General features: G+C 36.9%; 1 protein-coding gene across 1 annotated transcript; it reads right to left on the reverse strand.

Moving 5' to 3' along the window:
• Positions 1 to 227: 227 nt before the first annotated feature.
• LOC144368641 (uncharacterized) lies at positions 228 to 21738 on the reverse strand. The gene is made up of 8 exons (XM_078027808.1): positions 21554 to 21738; positions 14635 to 14726; positions 14186 to 14382; positions 8043 to 8182; positions 3648 to 3798; positions 1657 to 1886; positions 1130 to 1181; positions 228 to 432 (listed from the first exon to the last, which is right to left on the reverse strand). The coding sequence occupies exons 5-8, from the start codon at positions 3785 to 3787 to the stop codon at positions 228 to 230; spliced, it is 627 nt and encodes a 208-aa protein (XP_077883934.1). The 5' UTR covers positions 3788 to 3798; positions 8043 to 8182; positions 14186 to 14382; positions 14635 to 14726; positions 21554 to 21738.

Raw genomic sequence — 21738 nt, forward strand, 5'->3', positions numbered from 1 at the left:
GCAGCTGGGATTATAGCCTTGTGCTTGTAATTAAAGAATTAAACTTGAGGAAGAACACAGTAGGAGAGATCAGTTGTCCTAGGTTGTAAGAATAAGGTCATGCAGAGCCCTGATATGCACACACATAAATGATACCTGTGAGTAGGTTACAGTCTCTACAACTTCCCTGATCTTGTTAGTTCTAGGTTTACCATCCTGAATTTGTCACTGGACCCTCTGAAGTATAATTAATAGAAGTGCATTTGTATTTTAATGGGATAGTCATGAGCTGCAGCTAGAGAAAGGGAAACTTCATGCTCACCCAAGAGATCAGCACTGAAGCAGGTGGGCTGGTGGATATCTGATGATTCAGAGTGACTGGGGCAAGTGTTACAGCCCTCATTCAATAAGTCCTGCAGGATTTCTTTCTCCTCTTGTGGGGCTTGTCTCAGACTGGAGGAATAAAGAGTACAATTAAACGAGAGGATTAAATATGAGTCCCAGTTGGTCTAAATAGAGGCCTAAGGGAGTGGTCACAGAAGGGCAAGAGGGTACTCCTTTAAAAGAGAAAGAAAATGATCCTCCTAGGATGTGGGCAGGGTGCACATTTCTTTATGACAGGAGATAGGAAGAGGGGCTCAATCTACTGACTAGAAAAGAGCTGAGGACAGACACTCCACTCTCCCTGTGTGATACAACCATGAGCCACAGCATACACAAAAAATGAACTTTATGTGTGTGTTTTTGAGCACATTTGTATATGTGTGTGTGTGTGTGTGTGTGTGTATTCCCCCCACCCAAGGCTATGACATCCCTGCCAAAAAGTCTTAACAACCAGAAAGAAACCCGATTTATATCTCATACTCAATGGACCCATACAAGACAGGAGATGTAGATTCTGTGAGGTAAAAAAAAAAATTACTTAGTTTGATTATTTCTAGTTGGATACAGACAAGAACCACAGAGAAAAGAAAAACACCTCCTTAAAAGATGGACTTCTTCCATGGTTGAGGAATGCAGTCATACCAGCAGCTTGTGTTTGCCTTTGCATGTGAATAGTGTGGACACTTTGTACCTCTTGGTTTGCTCATCTGGGGACCCTCTTCATATTTAACCCATCCTCTTCCAGACTCTTAACACTCATTGTTACCTGAAAGCCAGTAATTTCTGTTCTTTTCCACTCTCCTCCTCTGCACCACTCCCTGAAATCAAATTCAGAAATGTCCAGTCAGTCAATGAGTAGTTTCTACATCACTCACTACAAACACAGGGGAAGACTGAACTCAATGGAGAATCATTAGTCCCAGACCTTTACCAACACGGCCGTTATATGTCTGTGGATCTGATATGGTACAAACTGGATCCTGATATAAAAGATTTGAGCTATTCTTGAGGATGAAAAGGCATTTTCATGTCTCCAGTAGACATCAGTAACTGGGAAATAACCTATGCCTACCCTACACTTCCCTGTAAACTAGAAGTTGCTATACTTTGTGTTTCATTATTCCACTGTTAGTAAACTGAAGGCAAAATAACAATATCTTTACTTCTAGAAATGATGGATTTCCTTTTGATGAAAGAAAAGAAAAGAAAAAGTTTTGGAGAAGATCTTTTTCTCAGAGGGGAAACAGATAATCATACCTCACTTTAGTGACCATAAACCTATCTGCAACTTACGATATTTCTGGAACTCATTGGCCAGGGTATACACGGTAGATTGACATAAGATGAATTTTTCTTCCAGATCACGGAAATTCAGTTTGTGTTCTTGTAATTCGGCTTGTAGTCCCCGTATAATTTCTTTCAATTTCATCTGAGGCTCTCCGTCAAGGTTCATTTCAGCCCCTCCATCAGGGGAAGGGCTGAAGAATACTGCCATGTTTGTACAGTAAATGTACAGCCAGGCCCTGCAAAGAGGAAACCCAAACATGTTATGGGTTAAAAACAAGTGAATCCAAGAGCTGGATGCAGTGGCAAACGCCTATAATCTCAGAGGCTCAGAAGGTGAGACAGAAGGATCTAGAGTTAGAAGTCAGCTTGAGCAATGACAAGGGGCTAAGCCACTCAGTGAGACCCTGTCGCTTAATAAAATACAAAAAAGGGCTGCATATGTGGCTCAGTGTTTGAGTGCTTCTGACCCAAATATTTTTAAAAAAATAAAATAACCCAAGTAGAATTCATTGGGATTAAGGGAAGACAGCAGCTGTCACGATTCACTTACTGTTGAGAACTAAGTACTCAGCAGTCCACAACACTTCAAACTCCTTCACCTTTCAAACAAGGATTCACACACCTGAGTCTATAGCACGGACTCAAGAGAGAAATGAGGAGGTAGGGCTGAGTGCGCTAGGTAACAGTCTAACAGAATCAGAAGGTGGGAGATGTCACGGAATGTGGGAGCCTCTGCCTTCCAATGGCCTCATGATGGCTGACCCACTGGTTTCCTCAGAAGGTCACTACAGATGTAGACCACCACTCATTGGGCAGTCTCAGTACTTGTGTACCCTCATGGCAACGTTACCAACTTTTCTTTGTTCCCTTCTCCAAACACCATATTTCACATTACTCCTACAGGTATATCTTGAGAATCCTCGAAGTAAAAATGGTTTCACAACAAGTTAAAATTACCTACAGGACTACCCAGTGGTCACCTCATTATTTCCTTAATAATAAGTGGATCATAAGGCTTTTCCTCAAGGGAACAATGCAAAACTGTCAATGTAACATAGTCATAATGTTTTTCTCTGAATATGCAGCCATTATTTCAAAATCCACTAAAAATACACAACAAAGAGTAAACCATGAGTGTTTGAAATTGTTTTCTGTACTCTCTTAATATTATTTTGTTATACTCCATTTTTATTGTGGCCTCTTTTCTCTCACTGGGACATCTGTTGGTGTATAGGACTCTGAAGGAATTCCTCACTTATTACAAAAGTTCCAATTGGCTCAGGCAATAGGAACATGGAAAGGAGAATAGAAACATGGACGACAGCCATGCTAAGTCTCTGTGAACCCTCAACTGTGGGATGCTCATTGGGAAGAAAATTTCCAGATCCCTCTTACTAAGTCCAAAGCAGATAATGTCCAGTGCTGACTCTGCTCTTCATGGCAATCTTCCCTTCACTAGGTCAGGCTACTGGTGTCTGTAATCAATGTTCTCACCTACTGAGAACCATGGCTGAATCTGAAGCAGATACGTTAAGCTCTTTTCAGTAAGGATTGGATACTCTTCCTATCATGCTGCAGGGAAATGAGCCCAGTGCTTTATCTGTAGGACCTCAGCAAATGCATTCATTTGCTTTAACCCACTTATAATGTAAGTTCTCTAGATACATGGAGATTTTACATTTTACACACGTCACAGGGTAAACTGAGGAGCAAAGCAGGGGAGTTAGTTTATTCTGCTTCTATGAACACAAGAGTCATGGACTCTCATCCACTTGAATGTCAGAAAGCCTGGCTTTTAGCCCCACCTTCCTGCCTTTGGACTGCAAACCTGAAAATTACTTCAATTATTTACCTGCATTTGAAATGCAGTTTCAGTAAAAACAAGAGTTGAACTTTGAGGAATGACAATATTAGTTTGTTTTGAAGTGGATAGAAAATGCAGAGGTCTAGAGAAAACATCACGATAATCTTCGCAAGGAAGAACTTATGTGTCTTACTTATCCTGCCTCTTTCTCCAGCTGGCCAGAACATACTCAGTATCTGTTGATGTCATCAAAATCATCTTCAGATCTTGAGAATATGGATTTCTATGAGCCAAACTGGAGAGCAGGTGTTGGTCTGAGAAGTCATCCATCATTGTGCTGGGACCTGTTGGAAACAACCAGTAGGGGGATCAACCTGACTACCAACATTTTTTGATACAGCACTGGCTACACTCACCAATGAGTCCACTATCAATTCTTTCACTTGCTGTTTACAAGACTGACAGTTCTGTAAAAGCTAAGATTATGTTCGACCCATCTCTGTGTTCACAGTTTCCAGTGGGGCCCAAGCACTGAAGCACCTGGCAGGATACACTCAGTGAATGCATAAAAGTGGTTGCATACCACAGTTATTACAATGAAGTCCTTTACAGTGTCATCTAAAGCCTTCTAGTTAGTGTCCCCTTCATTGAGTCCACAGTGCCACATACAGAGTCCTGCACATAACTCTGCATGTGAAGAAGAGAAAACTACCCTAAGGACACTTTGTTTCCCACCTATAATCCACATTGCACTCTAGGGTTTGTAATCTGTGCTTCTGTCAGTTTTAATTTTTTAAAAATTTTTAATTTGTATAAAAGTTAAAGGTTGACTGAAGAAAAGACTTACACATTGACTTATGCTTGTTCTAAAAGGTAGGTCTTAGAAAAGCATCCATGTGCCAGTGATTTACAAAGACCATGCCTCCCAGGAGAAAGAGGGAGTGGAGCTGAGGGAGCTGGGAAGAAAAGGCAAAACAGCCTGCAATGTGTGTGATTCAGGGACAGCATCATGTGTTTAAAGGATAATTTTCATAATATTTGGACACTGAGTTGGCTCTGCATCAGTGTGGCAGTTACAAAGAAGAGCAGGACAGCAGCTTTGGATACAGAAAAGTGTTCAGAGTGAAAACCACAGGAGTGAGTCAATCTTATGCATAACTAAAGTTGAATTTTACACTCTCCTATCAAGTGAATATAGCTTCCTGCATGTGGAAAGTCCCAGAGAACTTGTGCCTTCTAGTCCTCTTCCTGTCAATATTTTCACATCATATGATATACTGGTGTTGTTTGTGTAGCTGCTGTTTTTGCTATGGCAGAACTGTCCAGGATCTTGGGATAACACTGCAGAAAGAAGTTATTCATGTCATTCTCATTTTAGTTCTTTCAAAGGAACAACTGACTTTTTTTAAGGGAGAAAGTCCCCAAGTCTTCTCAGACAGATGACAAAAATGCTCACCAGAAAACAGGCCATCCAGAGTGGTTTAGCAAAGTAAACCAGTGACACCAGCAGACGGTTTTTACCTTTGCAGCTATTTTGGCCTGTTTGTGTGCTCCTTTTTGTCTGATAATTACCCTCCCATGATGATTCCCTGGGGGCCAGTGATTCAAGTGATGCTTTTCTTCATCATGATGCTCTTCACTATTTCCTACAAACAAATTTATTAAAGCCCCTTTAGATATTAAGCAGTTCTACCTCATTCGTTAAAAACACAGTAGCCTATCATGGCACAGAGAAATTATTGGTATGAATTTAGAAAGATCTCATTCATTACTTTAAAGAAATGGCCTGCCCAGGTATTCTTATCCATGAAACAGAGTAGTCCCTGTAAAATAGATCTCATGAGCAGCATGCTAGTTGTTTAACTGGGCAGAGGGAAAAATGTCTTTTTCTCCCCACATGAACAGAAACTAGAGAAAATTGGTAAACTTTGGGAAGCTCCAGCTGTACCTACCTGCTGTTACATGGTTGCTTCCCAGGCACAGTGATTTACCTCCCAATATGACTTTCATAGAAAACATACTCATTCCTCTTCAGGGACCCTATCCCATGACACTCCATGCATCTGCGAACTACACAGGACCCTCCAGGCCTGCTTTTATCACTTAACAAGGGAAAATTCTCTCCTTTTCACCTCTTTAGTATTGCAGTGTACCCTACATCCCACCCTCAGATTTTACTACTTCAACTCCCTAAAACAAACCCTGGGAGTGACTTTCGAAAATACACTCATAAACATTCTCCATTTGAATGCTACAGTTATCATGCAATGTGCATTAAGCAATATTTCTAAGAGGAAACATAAACCAGAAAGGATAAATCTCCCTTGGCCCACAATTAAATCAGCCTGCAAATTCCTTAAAAGTTTTCTTTCTTAGGCCACGCTCTTTTCAATTTCACAAACTTGCACCTGTAACACGATCTTTCCTGAAACTATGCTAGGTAGTTGCTGCCTGCTATCTAAAAGGCACATGCCTGGTCTAGACAGGAACAGTGTTGGGATAGTATGACCTCTACCTACTGGAAGAATCTACTGTCCTTCCACTGAGCCAGTCCTCATCATTCAAGACTACACACAAAATGCAGATACCAGGAGAGCAGGTACAAATATCACTTGCCTAATGGAATCTCTCATAAACTGGGCACTTTGGAGCAGCTTCCTGTGAGCAGGTCCTCTGGGCACCTTACAAAATGCTCTGGCAGCTTGCACTCCTCAGCCAGTTGCTTTTCCTCTCTCTCTTTTTTTTTTAAATAATTGTAGATGGATGGTTTTATTTGTTTATTTCTTTATGCCTTTGTTTGTTTTTTTATGCAGTGCTAAGGACTGAACTAAGTGCCTCACTCATGTTAGTCAAGCACTCTGCCACTGAGCTACAGCCCCATTCCATAACCTTTTTTTGTAAGCAGTGTACTCACTAGCCACATCCAGAGTAGAGTAAACCACATGTTTCTCAGAGAGGGAGGCTGGACTCTTGCTTGGGAGGCCAATGGAGTGAGACAAGTCATGACAGCTGGAATGAGTCAAAAGCACCTCATTCAAGTTGACTTTCATGGGAATTTGAGAAAGGGTGGAGTGTGAGAGAGGGCTTCAGATGCTCAGTTCATTGGTTAGGTAACATTGCTGGTGAGGAAGGACACTCATCTATCCCTATGTGGTTCAGGCATGTCATACCACAATGACAGCAATAACAGACGGTACAACCCCAGAGTCTTTTCTTCCACATTCCTTGAACAAGTTCTAATAAATCAAAGTTCCTCAGGCATTATTGATTCCAAAAGATGTTGGGCATTCAGGCCTTGTTCTTTAATATTTTGATTTTATATGACTTTGGTGTGGTTTGGTCACATTTCTTGCTATGGAATTCAACAAAACAAACAAACTCAGGCCTAACCCACAGAAAATGGGTTTTCTAACTGCCTTTTGCATAGGAGAGCACAGTGGTTCACTGTGAGTGAAGGAAACTTGACTTTAACACCAGGGAAAGACTGTCTCTAGGTTGCTAAGGTAAAAACTAATGGAAGGTAGAAACCAAGAAAAGAAACAAGGGGCCCCCTTCCTGGTTACCAGAATGGATGGAATAAGTACATTCTGTACTTTTGCTCTTCCTTGGGACTTGCAATCTCAAGATATCACCATTACATTCATTATCCATGACTTTCACATTTACCTGGAGTGCACTGGCTCTTTTGCTTCAGATTGCTTTAAGTTTCTGCAAATATACTCAGACAAAAAGAATAACAACAAAAACTTATCCTTATGTCCTGTTACCAACCCGGTACCAATTTATTCACAGGGTGAGTGTATTCTTTATGTGATGAAAGGAAACTCTGAGGAGTACACTCAAGGAACTCTTGGGGTGTATCTTCTGAGAAATGGAAAGGTGTCCTTTCCTTAGTCACTGGTCAGATATCCCTTGTTTGGTCAATTAATAGCATCATACTCTATTTTTTGAATCTGGTGATCAGCTGAAACTATTCATTATCCCAATGATCAAGAAAAACTTAAAGACTGGCTTGTAGAACACTTTCTTCAAGACTCAGACCTTACTCCAGAAGCTAGTTTCTTTGTAGATTTGAGATTATTTACAGGGACTGAAATAATGTGTGGGATCTATAGACCTTCCTTGAGGAAAGATCTTTTGTGCTACTGAGCAAACAGAATAATTTCTATTAAAGGGAGTGGAGTGTGTCAGGGTCCAGTCCAGGCCTTAAGGAATAATTCTAACACATTCATGAGGGATCATACAAACAATATCTCCCATGATACAATCAAGAGCACTAACTTATTTGTACACTCACCAATCCTCAAAGTAGACTTACTGTTCAGGATCAAAAATTAGCAAGGACATTATAGGAGAGATCACCTGTTACAGCTTGGAGGAACGAGACCATGCAGATCTCTGCTCCACACATGAATCAGTGGTGCCTGTGGGACTGTTGCAGTCTCCACAACCACCCCACTCTGGTTATTCTTGTGTTCACCATCCTGAATTTTCACTGAACCCCAACAGAAATCTGACTGATATCAGTATAATTCTCTTTTAATGAACTACTCCCAAGCTGAATCAAGAGAAGTGACTTCATACTCACTAAGAGGTCAACACTGGAGCAGGGAAGTTGGTGGATATCAGGCAGTTCACAGTAAATGGAGGATGTCTTATGGGTCTCATTAATGAGTCCTTCAGGGCTTCTTCCACTTCCTCCTTTTCCTCCTGTCCCTCTTTTTCAGCCTGGTGTGATGAAGTGTATGGTTAAATCAAGAAAGTCAGATGCAAGAGTCCCAGGTGGTTCTCAAAGAGGCCTAAGGGAGTGGTCACAGAAGGTCAGGGGAACTACCTTCTAAAAGAAAGAAACTGGTCCACCTAGGATAATGGCAGAGTGCTGCTGCTTTCATGGCAGAACATAAAAGAAGATGCACTGACTAGAAAATGAGCTGAGGATGATGGATTCTCAATGCTCCCTATTTGATACAAGCATGGCCCACAGCTCCCACAGAGAACACAACAGTGGCTCCAACTTTTCTATAAATTACACTGATTTTTACATACTTCAGAAGTCAATGCACTTGAGACACTGCAGAATCCAAGAGGTTTTGTGCATTCTAGGATTCTTTCTCTATATATTGTGAATAGATATCATTTTTTTCTGGTTCCTTGGTATGAAATCCCTGCCAATATGCTACAGCCAACCATGCATAAACTAGATATACATTTCATCCTCAATTTATCCACAGAGAGTATAGACATAGATTCTGAGTTTAAAAACTTTAGTAAAGCTGATTATTTCTACCCTCATAAAGCCCAGCATAGGAGAGTTCCCCCCTCAAAAAAATCTTCTCAAATAAATGGGTGAATTTAGTGTGTTACTTTAAAGCTGAAGAGGATAACTTGGGCTGTAGCCATAAAAAAGACTTGGTGAAACTAATAAGAGCAAAAAAATTACAGCAAATTGTTGGAAATTGGCTCGTAAATTAGAAGTAATAATGCAATACCTTTCTTCCATCAATCACCCGATCAATGTACCTATATTTATACATAGGTTCGAGTGTATACATACATATACACAAATACACAGGTATTACATTTTATATCATATTGTGTACTTGGTTTTCAAACATGAATTAAAGCCAAATTTTGTTTTATAGATTTTGTTGTTAAAAATGGAAGTGTATTCTTTATTTCTCATTTGAAAAAAACAAATAGAACTTAAATCATATTAGATAACACATTATCCTTTACTTACACTTATCCTTATCCTTTACTTACACTTATCCTTGTCCTTTACACCAAGTGAACTATTAGGTAGTAACCAAAACATCTCTATTACACTTAACTAATTTTTCAACAATTATCTGTAAGAAAGACATTACACCAAACATAGCTACAAAAAGGAAGTTATATAAGCGTAATCTTGAATAATTACATTAAGAATGAGATTTATTTATGTATACAGTTATTCAAAACAATTGTTTAATATTTTTTTCATTTTATATATGGTTGTCTTTGATGTGTACAGAATGGTTCCTGGAATTTTACTAATGTGAACTGATGCTCAAATCCCTTAAACCATATGGAATAGTATTTCCATATAATACACACACACACTTCCTGGTACTTTCAGTCATCTATGGATTCTTAATAAATCAAATACAATATAAATGGTATCTAAATAGTTTTCATACTGTATTGTTTGAGGAATGACAAATAAGCCTGTACATATTTTGTACAGCTGCAGCCATGAGAGGCTTGACTACATACATAGTAAATGATCTGCAGTTGATTGCAGCCACAGATGTAGAAACTGCAGATACAAAGGACTCAAATTGCTTTAAGACAATTTGGTTTCTGGCAGTTATATAATCTCTCATATTTCTTTGAAGGACTCACAGACATATACTACACAGTATTCACACCAAACTAGAATGCACTGAATGCAAAGATTATTGTTTTATGAAGAACTAAAAATTCAGTTTGTCAACAAAACATTGTTCTATGTGTGAATGCATATTTTATCTATGAAAGTACACAGCACCACTTTTATTAAAACATGCTGCAAACTAATTAATCTACTTTAGTGCTCCATACCAATCTTATCAAAGTCTTTTTTTAACACTATCTTCTTTCCTTGGTAAAGTGACTAGATCAATTGGATTCAGTGTTCCAAATAATCAATTAACATTATGACAAATCAAATTTTTACAGTAATGTGAAAAGAATAAAGTGTGGACTGTATCCATTCTTGTATTTTTCTTTTTTTGGTCTTGTCTTGACAATGAGTCTCTGAATATTATTTAATGACATTAGCAATCATGTTATATCTAGAATGAAATAGTCTGGGCTTAAGCCAATTCATGAAGGTTAAAAAGACAATTTTAAAATAACAACTTGAATAAAATGGATACTAAGATAATTAAAAAATTGTGTAGGCAGATCTTAGAAAACTTATGGAATATTCATGAACTATATGCAATTATAGTTTATAAAACCAATTTACATGGCATAAAATTCAGGCCATGATAAACAGTAGGTAATATGATTGCTCCCCAAGGGAGAAATAGGAATGAAGTTTAGCATCAGAATAATTGACTGAAACAGACTCATAATACTATTTCCATTGTGAAAATAGAATTGAACTATTTTATTGGGGGAGATTAATTAAGCATTGTGAAGTATATAGAGCACCTGTACTTAGTTTTAATTAAGTATTATTGATTTGAAGTTTACCTGGTGAACTTCCAAGTACAAACTCCAGGAAAATGAGGAATTTAGCAATACAATCTTAAACAACTTAGTGTACACAATGTGGGAGAAATGGTGAAATAAAATCTAATGGGCTAATTGAGAATTTTGGTTATTGCACTGATAAAATATATAGAAATTTTTTGGCTCAATTTAAAATAATTTGGCAAATAGTAGAGCAGAGGTCAAAACAAATTGCTTTACAAGTCCTCAATCAATGCTTGTGACTCTGAGCCAATAGAAATCAGGGACATAAATGCTAAATAAATGTCAAAGATGACTTTTTAAGTTTGCCAGAAATTGTAATTGTAGGTCAAGAGTTTGGAACATTTTTCTTCTGCCACACACAATTAATTAGATATCCTTAACAGTTTGCTATAAATGCTTTGGGCAGGGTATTATGCATAGGAGTAAAAAGAGGAGAATTAATGATGGTAAGTGATTTATATTTCAGACAGAAAACCTGTCACTTCTGTTGTTACTAAGAGATAAATAGCATAAAGTTTTTAAATTATGAATTTAGAATACACCTTAAGTTGCCAAACAGTAAGAAGAGTTTAGGCTTAACTGTTGCCCATTTTAGGAAACTGCCAAAATCCTTTGCTCCCTCTGAAATAAATATTTTTATAGTCCTATAAAAGTAAAAATGTGTAACTTGATGATTGATCAAATAGAACGTTAATCTGGTTTAATTTTACTGCTTTACATACTAAAATGAAAACAAATAATTGTCATTCAGTCAGAGATATGCTCCTTTTTTAAATAATTGTTTTACTGTGTAAATAGATGTGTATATGTGTGACAATATGTATATGTGTGTGTATATATATATGCATGCATGTAGGCATATATAAATATGTACCTATATTATCACACTAGTAATATATTCACTTATAGATATTGTATCTGTGATGGCTCTGCACTGGCTCTGATCTGTCTTTCATCTTTCATTCACTGTTGTATTGAGATGTTCAGGATATCTGGGCAGGATTAGTCCAATGTTTGTCAGGAAGAGAGTCAAAGTAAACTCCCTGAATCACAAAGAACACAATCCTATGATCCTAGCTATTTTATCTTAATGCTGGAATGAAATCAGAGAAGAAACTTTACATATATTTATCAAGTACATGATATTTTGCCTTCAGTCCTTTATTGAATTAATTACAGCTTGTCTAACAATTTTATCTTTTGTTTAAACTATGAAATTTAGAAAGCCAAATTATTTTTCAGTAAAAATTACTGGAAATTTCCATTATATTTAGAAAAGAAAAAAATGTAGCTACCTGGAAATCCTTTCAGAGTCTGTACATTATTCTAATAGCTTTTTTCAACTCTTAACATTCTAAGTTTTATGTCAGAAATTTGATAAAAGTGAGAAAAAAGTTTGGGCTCCAATCATTCAGGTCAATTTAATGTTCAGAATTCATTAGTAACATAGATTGTATATCCATGTATTTGAAAGACTGAAAGCTCTTGAGAAAGATTTCACCTGTGATAACTTTAAATGCTTTAGAAATGAGGTCACTTTCAATCTTAATTTAAGAATTTCTAGTTGATAACAATACTGAGAAGCAATAATATGGAAAGAACAAAGAAGGAGCAGAATCAGAAAGTGGGAATTAAAATTTCTTTATATGATCATTCCAATTATATCTGTCAATTGAAAAGTGGTTTAATAAATTAATGACAAAGATTTCCTTTATATGGCATGAAATCCTAACTTTCTTAGTTCGAGGGGTACAACCTGGACTTGATTCAAATTATTCTTTCCCATCTAAGTCTTTCTGATGTGGAGGTTTGAAAAAAAAATGCAATCATTGAGTTACTGCTGATATGCATAGCTACTAATCTGTGGAGAAATATACAATTTGTTCCTTTAGATGATGCAAAATTGATTTAGGGAATAATAAAACTTAGCAGCAGAGGCAAGCCTGGATGAGGGGTGAAAACAGACAGTAGAGAAGAGAGCTTTAGGGCCGAGTTTTCTTCTATTAGATGCAGGGTCTCTGGTTTATTTCCTAGGTGCTTGATCCATTTTGAATTGTGTTTTGTGCATGGTGAGAGATAGGGGTTTAATTTCCCTTTGTTGCATATGGAGTTAGGAAAGCTCAAATCCCAAATTTAGTAATATAAAAGGTATACATTGCATGGCTCAATGTAACAAAAATACTCAACATATAAGTTTGAATAAATAACTGATTCACTTATCCAAAATTTATTTCCGAAAAATGACCAAATTTTTTTTCTTTTTCAGTTAGCATTTGACCTTTTTATAGTTTACATATACTTTATTTTCATTTCATTCTCACAAAAGTCTTACAAAATAAGTACAACAGGTAGTTGAAAGTTGAGTTTACCAAAAAAACAATCAAGATCCAGATAATTTAAATCCCTATAGTCACAACTAGTAAAGTGAGGAGTTCTATATTCAAACCTAGAGTTTCTAATAATGGGACCAGTCGGTCTCAGAGTATGGCACTCAACTAACAGAATCTGGGAATTTTTTTCCAGTATGAGTGCATTTGATCTTTAAGAACCATTTTAAATGACATTTCTAAATTAAGTATTAAAGTAAAAGAAGTCTTAAGGTAAGTAAATTGGATATGCCTGAAAATTTACCCACTATGCACTTAAAGCAGGTACTCCCAAATCAAAAACAAACAACTTAACATAAAAATATTTTGAATAAAACTGTTAATTATTACTTCTATGGTTATTAAAGCTTTATTTCAAACTAGACCACTTAACATTAAATTTGTCTTTCCAAAGGAGGCCAATTTAATAAACAAAATAGTAACAAAATATTAAGCTTTTACATAAAAAGTAAGAGTAAGACACAATTAGAAACAAAGAATATACCACAGCCTTGTCTTGTTTGTAGTGTCTGGAGCTTCCAAAGCATATCATCAGTCATTATAACTTAGAAATGCAAAAATAAAAAGTTACTTGGATTTTGTTTCTTCAAAGCATGCTTTGTTAAAGCTACAGATTACCTTTTCAATACATTGGTGTTACAATAGTAGATGTGAATGATTAATTAAAAGTTCAGTGCCTGATTACGAAGAAAGAAAAACACAGCTTTAAAAAAAATTGAAAAAAGACACTATGGGGTTAGAAACGATGGTAGAGGGGCTGGGGTTGTAGCACAGTGGTAGAGCACTGGCCTCACATGTGTGAAGCTCTGGGTTCAATCCTCAACACCACATATAAATAAATAAATTAAAGAAAGATATTGTGTCCAAGTATAACCCCCCCCAAAAAATAAATATTTACAAAAAAAAAAAGAAACAATGGTAGAATGATTTGGCCATTACTAATGCATGGGCCAACATGATTACAGATTTGTGTAAATCTGCTTCCTGGACAACCAGATGAAGGAGAAATTACACTTCACTGATTTGGGATGTGTCAAAGCGCATTCCACTGTCATGTGTAACTGATCAGAACAAATGAAGAATATATTTGAACAAATTAAAAAGCAGAAAGCAAGCTTACCAAAGTTCTGGGGCTGGTGTAAGTAGCAGATGATCCTCTGCTGTCTGCATGTGTGGAAATTCTGGCTGGTGCATGGGTCTTGGTCACAGGTGCTCGTGTCTTCATGCCAACAGCAATCCTTGTGTGCATGCAGGCATGTGTGTAAACACAGACAGCAGCTTCCACTTCGAGGGTCCTGAGGGCCACAGGGCACCTCGCTGGGAGATGTACATCAACCAATGTCATTCAGAGCTCTGCCAGATATATGTTCCCCATGATAAACAAAAACTAAATAATTTACAACTAGAATGCCCACACCACACAACATTCTCAACAAAATATTTCATAAGGATGAATTAAAAAAAACTGGAAAGGGAGGATCTACACTAAATAAATAGTCAATCAAACTAGAAACTAAGTCACATTAATAACCACATATAATTCAAAATGAGTGGGAACCCAGATCATACCTCAATAATAAACTTAAATATTAACAGCCTGAACTCATCAATCAGAATATGCAGATTGGCAGATTCATTTCATGGGGAAAGACATCCACAGGCTGCGGGTGAAAGGATGGGAAAAAACATCACATTAATTGTGTAAACAAGCTGGGGTTTCCATGCTCACCTCAGATAAAGTAGACTTCAAGCCAAATTTAATTGGAAGAGACAAAAAGGATATTTCATACTTCTTAAGAGAAGTATTTATGAGGAGGACATAACAATTATAAACATTTGTGTCCCAAACAATGGACCTCTGCATGTATCAAACAAATCCTTCTCTATTTCAATAGTAAAATAGACCATAACACAATAATACTAGGTGACTTTAACACACCTCTCTCACTACTAGACAGCCCTTCTAAACAAAAACTAATGAAAAAACTATAGAGGAACTTGGGTTGTGGCTCCATGGTAGAGCACTTGCCTAACATGTATGAGGCACTGGGATCAATTCTCAGCACAGCATATAATATAAAATAAATAAAATAAAATTCTAAGAAGTAAAAATAAATATTTTTTAAAAAGAAACCACACAATACTACAATCAATAATTTATACTTAATAGAAATATATAGAATATTTCATCCATTAACGAGTAAATACACTTTCTTTTCAGCAGCACTTGTCTTCTTCTCTAAAATAGGCCATAACTTACACTGAAAAGCAATTGTTAGTAAATACAAAAAAAGCAAAGAAATTACCCTGCATTCTATCATATTAAAATGGAAGAAATCAGAAATCAACGCTCAAGTAAAAAACAGAAGCTACTCTACCAAAGGGAGACTACATTATACATTATTTAATGAGGAACAGATAGTCAAATAAATCAAGGATGAAATAAAAAAATTGTTAAAGGTAAATGAGAACACTGATAAAATATATCAAAATCTCTGGGACACTAGGTAGGCAGTACTAAGAGGAAAGTTTACTGCACTGTGCACGAATAAAGGACCTAACAGTACATCTCAAAACCTGAGAAAAAGAAGAACAAATCAATACCAAAAGCAATAGAAGATAGAAACTAATTAAAATCAGGAAAGGCAGCAGAATACAACAGACACTATAAACATGGATGTATAACCAACGTGATCCTGCAATCTGTTCACATGGTAAAAATAAGAATTCATAATCCACTTGAATCAAATGTATGAAATATGATATGTCAAGATCATTGTAGTGTTTTGAGCAACCAATAAAAAATAAAAATCAGAGCTGAAATCAATGAACTCTAAAGGAAAAAAATTGAAAAATTGACAAAACACAAAGTTGGTTCTTTGAAACAATGAATAAAATACATAAACCCTTGGCCATGCTAACGAAGAGAAAAAGAAAACTAAGATTACTAAAAAAGAAGATGAAGCAGGTAATATCACAACGGACATATCTAAAATGCAGAAGGAAATTAGAAACTACTTTGACAATTTGTACACCAAATAAAAGGAAAATATAGAATACATAAATAAATTCCTAGAGTCATAAGACCTACTCAAACTGAATGAGGAGGTCATACACAATTTAAATAGATTAATTGCAAGTAATGAAATAGAAAACACCATCTAAAGCCTACCAACCAGTCTGGGGTTGTGTGGTAGACTGCTTGCCTGGCATGTGTGAGGCACTAGGTTTGATTATCAGCATCACATAAAAAATAAACTAAAGGCATTGTGCCTATCTAAAACTAATAAAAATATATTTTAAAAAGCCTACCAACCAAGAAAAGTCCAGGACCAGACAGATTCTCTGCTAAATTCAATGAGACTTTCAAAGAAGAATTAACACCATACTTCTCATAGTATTCCATGAAACAGGAAAAGAGGGAAGCCTTCTAAACTCATTCTATGAGACTAGCATCACCCTGATACCAAAACCAGACAAAGACTCTTTAAGAAAACTTCAGACTAAAATCTCTGATGAACATACATGTAAAAATTCTCAATAAAAATCTGACAAATTGCATACAAAAAAATATTAAAAACATAGTTCACCATGATCAAGTGGGGTTCATCCCAAGGATCCAAGGTTGGTTTAATATGCAGAAATCAATAAATGTAAATCATCATATGAATAGACTTGAAAACAAGAATCATAGGATTTCAATAGATGCAAAAAACAGCATTTGACAAAATACGGCACACTCTCATGTTCAAAACACGAGAAAAATTAGGAATAGTAGAAACATACCTCAACATTGTAAAAGCTATCTATGCTAAACCCAAGGCCAGCATCATTCTAAATGGAGAAAAATTGAAAGCATCCCCTCTCAACACTAAACAAGACAAGGATGTCATCTTTCACCACTTCTATTCAACATCATCCTTGAAACTCTAGCCAGAGCAATTACAAGAAAGAACTTAAAGGAATACAAGTAGGTATAGAAGAACCCAAACTATCCCTATTTGCTGATAACATGATTCTGTATCTAAAAAATCCAAAAAACTCCACCAGAAAACTTCTGAAACTACCAGATGAATTCAGCAAAGTCAGAGGATGTAAAATCACCACCCATAAATCAAACGCATTCTAGTACATCAGTGATGAATCCACTAAATGAGAAATTACGAAAACTACCCCATTCACAACAGTCTCAAAATAAAATAAAATAAAATACCTTGGAATCAATCAAACAGAAGAGGTGAAATGCCTCTATAATGAAAAGTAAAGAACATTAAAGAAAGTCAAGAACTCTAAGAAGATGGAAAGATCTCCCATGATCCTGGATAGGCAGAATTATTATTGTCCAATATGCTCTACTACCAAAAGCATTATATAGATTTAATGCAATTTCTATTAAAATCACAATGACATTCTTCATAGAAATATAAAAAGCAATCATGAAATTTATTTGGAAAAATAAGAGACCCAGAATAGGCAAAGCAATATTTAGCATGAAAAGTAAAGCAGGAGGCATCACCATACCAGACGTAAAACCATACCACAGAGCTATAGTAACAAAAACAACATGGTACTGGCACCAAAACAGACTTGTAGGTACAGAAGAGAGGATGTTGGGGTTTTTAGCTTCTTCAATGCACTCCATCCCACAGAGAGGCTTAGGAGAACAGGCCCCAAACTGGAAGGATCAAGAAAGGTGAGGGTCCGCCAGCCGCCCACCCAGCCCTCCCCACTGGAGGACAATCAGAAGCACCAGGAAGACCAGTCGAAGCAGGATCTTCTTTATTGAGGAAGTACACACAGCTAATATAATGTGCAGGAGCCAATCAGGATAGAGGTCAGAGGGGTGGAGCAAGTTCACATGTCATGCCCTACCAAGAGGACACAGAGACAAACCCACATAAATACATTATCTCACACTAGACAAAGGTGCCAAAAACTTTCATTGGAGGAAAAAATAGCCTATTCAACCAATAGTGCTGGCAAAAATGGGAATTCACATGCAGGAAAATGAAATTAAACCTCTCTCTCAAACCATGCCCCAAAATCAACCCAAAGTGCATCTAAGACTTAGCCACTAGAACAGAGACCCTGTACCTAACAGAAGAAAAAGTAGAAACCAATCTTCACCATGTCAGCCTAGGATCAGACTTCCGTAACAAGACCTCTGAAGTGCAAGAAGTAAAATTAAGGATCAATAAATGGGATGGATTAAAATAAAAAAGATTCTTATCAGCAAAGGAAACAATCAATAATGTTGAGAAGAGAGCCTAGAGACTGGGAGAAAATCTTTATCACATGTACCTCTCAGGAAGCATTGATCTCTAGGATACAGAAAGAACTAAAAAAAAACTTAACACCAAGAACACATATAACACAATCAATAAAGGAACTAAGAAAATGAATATACACTTCACAGAAGAAGAAATGCAATTGATCAACAAATGTAAGAAAAAGTGTTCAACATCTCTAGCAATTAAAGAAATGCAAATCAAAACTACACTAAGATTCCATTTGGGGGAAAAGTACATTGCTGTTGGGACTGCAAACTGTATGACCACTATGGAAAGCAGTATGTAAAGTATTCTGAAAACATGGAATGGAACCACCATTTGACCCAGCTATCCCACTCCACCCTTTATACCCAAAGGACATAAAATCAGCATACTGCAGTAATGCAGCCACATCAACGTTTACAGAAGCTCAATTCACAATAGCTAGATGTCCTTCAATAGATGAATGAACAAAGAAAATCTGAGATAGATATTCAATGGAATATTACTCAGCTTTAAAGAAGAATGAAATTATGGCAGTTGCCAGTTAATGGATGGAGTTGGAGAATATCATAATAAGAGAAGGAAGACAATCCCCAAAAACCAAAGGCAAAATAGTTTCTGGAATATGTGCATTTTAATTCATAATAAGGGGCAGGCAGGGAACCAGAGAAGAATAGAGTTACCTTGTATTTGGCAGAGGGAAGTGAAGGGAGGGGAGGGAACATGAGGATAGGAAGGATAACAGAAGAAAACATACATTATTACTTTATGTATATATATATGACTGCAAGACCAATGTGATTCTACAACATGCATACTCAGAAAATGAGAAATTATATCCCATCTATAAATGATAACCAAAGGGCATGAATGCATTCCACTGTCATGTATAACTAATTAAAACAAATTAAAAATTTTTTAAAAAAAGAGACTCTGTGGAAAAGCAAACTCTCCTGCTGCCCCAGAGTTTTGCAAAATCTGTCACATTCCATTAATGGAAATGGATGTAACTTGCAGCATGTGCTCTGTGGTACTCTGGACCTCTTCTGTGGAGACAGTCACCATTTGACCCAGCTATCCCACTCCTCCATTTATACCCAAAGGACATAAAATCAGCATACTGCAGTAACGCAGCCACATCAACGTTTATAGAAGCTCAATTCACAATAGCTAGATGTCCTTCAATAGATGAATGGATAAAGAAAATCTGAGAATCTTGAATGCTGAGAGGCCCAGCTAACACTGCTGAAGTGACTGCTGAGGTGGCTGCTCTGGCTGATGAAGGATGCCAGCTTCTGTAGATGTGGATGGTGCCCTGATTTTGACCTATACCCTCAATGTAGGACCAGCTCTCGCTCAGCTAGCATTTAGGAACACAGAGTGGTGACCCTTTGGGTCTGTCACTGTCTGCAAAGTATGCATTGACTAAGGAGCAAGGTACAGTCTTTTTCCAGGTGAGGTGCACAGAATGAAAATGGCATGATATTGGCAGCAAAACACATACAGAGACCAACGGTACCAAAGAGAGGACACAGAGACAATCTGACAAAAATACAGTTATCGCACACTAGAAAAAGGCACCCAAAATATACATTGGAGAAAAGGCAGCCTCATAAACATGTAGTGCTAGGAAAACTGGAAATCCATACCTACCAAAAAGATATAAAAAGCCTCACTCTCATCATGCATAAAAATCAACTCAAAGCGGATCATAGGTGGAGGCACTAAGTCAGAGACCCTGGGCCTGATCCTAGTACATGTAGGCCCATATTTCCACCATGTCGGCTTAGGAACGCACTTTGTTATCGGGATTCCTAAAGTACAAGAAGTGAAACCAAGAATGGATAAATGGGATGGATTCAAACTACGAAGCTTCTTCACAGCAAAGGATACAATCAAGAACGTGAAGAGAGAGCCTACACAACGGGAAAAAAATCTTTACCACATGTACCTCAGATCAAGCATTATTCTCCAGAACACATTAAGAACTCAAGAAACCTAACATTCCTCCATATATCTGGTTTGGTGCCAGTACTGTTTCTGATTCATTCACTATACTCTTACCCCTTGCCTTCCTATTCCGTTCACTCACTTTTAGGACTCTCCATAAAGCTTTCTATAGTGCTTACACAAATGTGCAGTCCCACCAGCATTGTATGTGAGTACCTTTTCCTCCACATCCTCACCACCATTTACTGTTGCTTATATCCTTGATAACTGCCATTCTGACTGGAGTGAGATGGAATCTCAGTATCATTTTGATTTGCACTTCTATAATGGATACAGATATTGTACATTTTAAAATTCATATGTTGATCTATTGGGTTTCTTCTTCTGTGAAGTGTCTTTTCATTCCTTTCCAATTTGTTGATTTTTTGTTTTGGGTGTAGCTGACTTTCAAATGTAGAATTTTCTGTTACTAAAAACAAATTAACAGCTTTCTCACCACACATCCAAAACTAGTTATGATAAAGATATAGGGATTTGCTAAGGGGATCCATTCTAGATCTGAATAAGGTTATTGTCCGTAGAATTATTTCTCAAAGGCATATTAAAAACAATTTAACTTTAAAAATGAGTAACTAAAATAATAAGAAAACCCACTTGCAGGTGCCCTCTGCTCTTTTTTGTAATACAAAGAACTTTGAACTTCTCAATGCAAGAAATTTGAAACAAATAACAGTATCAGAGTTTATATTTTCTTCACGGACTGGAATTGTCAGAGAAATACCTGGATTTTTAATAGAAAAAAATAAAGTTAAAGATTAGGCAGGGGAGTGGGTGTTCTTGGAACAAGTTTTCAGCAGGTAATTCTACCTCACTTACCCTTAAGACATATAAGAAGGAACCACTCTACATTTTCTAATCCCTATGTGCTTTCTAATACATATGATTTTGTTTCTCATCCTTCCTTCCTCTCCAGATTATTTCTATCTTCTGAAAAACAGCAAAACGAATGAAATGAAAATGTTCTCTGTGGTTTACATAGATAGCAGAAAAGGAAAAAGGGTCATATCTATGTGGCATTTTGCAGCCAACAGAGGGAAAGTCAAACCCCCATAAAAGGTGGGGTGAAGGGCTGCTAAGAAGTCAACAGGCAGAATTCTATCAGATTTAGTCACTAACAACCTCTGATATTACCTCACATGAGATAAAATATTGCATGTGCCCCGGTGCAGGAAGGGATTCAAGTACTAAGGGACTAAAAGACTGACCTGATACCTCTAGAGCTCTCCAATGTCATAAACCCTTTCAAAGCAAACAAGTTTTCCAAGACTTCATCCAGGCAGCCATTGACAAAACAGAGCCAACAGGCTCCACCCAATCACAGAGATTCTTTTCTTGTTCATGGTCTTCAAGGATCTTCACCTGGCTAGGGCAATGTCACTTTTCCTAAAGA

The sequence above is a fragment of the Ictidomys tridecemlineatus genome, chromosome 11 (genome assembly GCF_052094955.1).
Source record: "Ictidomys tridecemlineatus isolate mIctTri1 chromosome 11, mIctTri1.hap1, whole genome shotgun sequence".
Classification (NCBI taxonomy): Eukaryota; Metazoa; Chordata; class Mammalia; order Rodentia; family Sciuridae; genus Ictidomys; species Ictidomys tridecemlineatus.

Bases quoted from the DNA above. Each gene is read 5' to 3' on its own strand.
- LOC144368641 (XM_078027808.1), bottom strand. From the start codon at position 3,787: ATGATGGATGACTTCTCAGACCAACACCTGCTCTCCAGTTTGGCTCAT. The intron at 1,887-3,647 runs GTAAGACACATA...TCCTCTTTGCAG, and splicing joins TGGAGAAAGAGGCAGGATAA to GGCCTGGCTGTACATTTACT. The intron at 433-1,129 runs GTAACAATGAGT...TTATTCCTCCAG, and splicing joins CAGAAATTACTGGCTTTCAG to TCTGAGACAAGCCCCACAAG.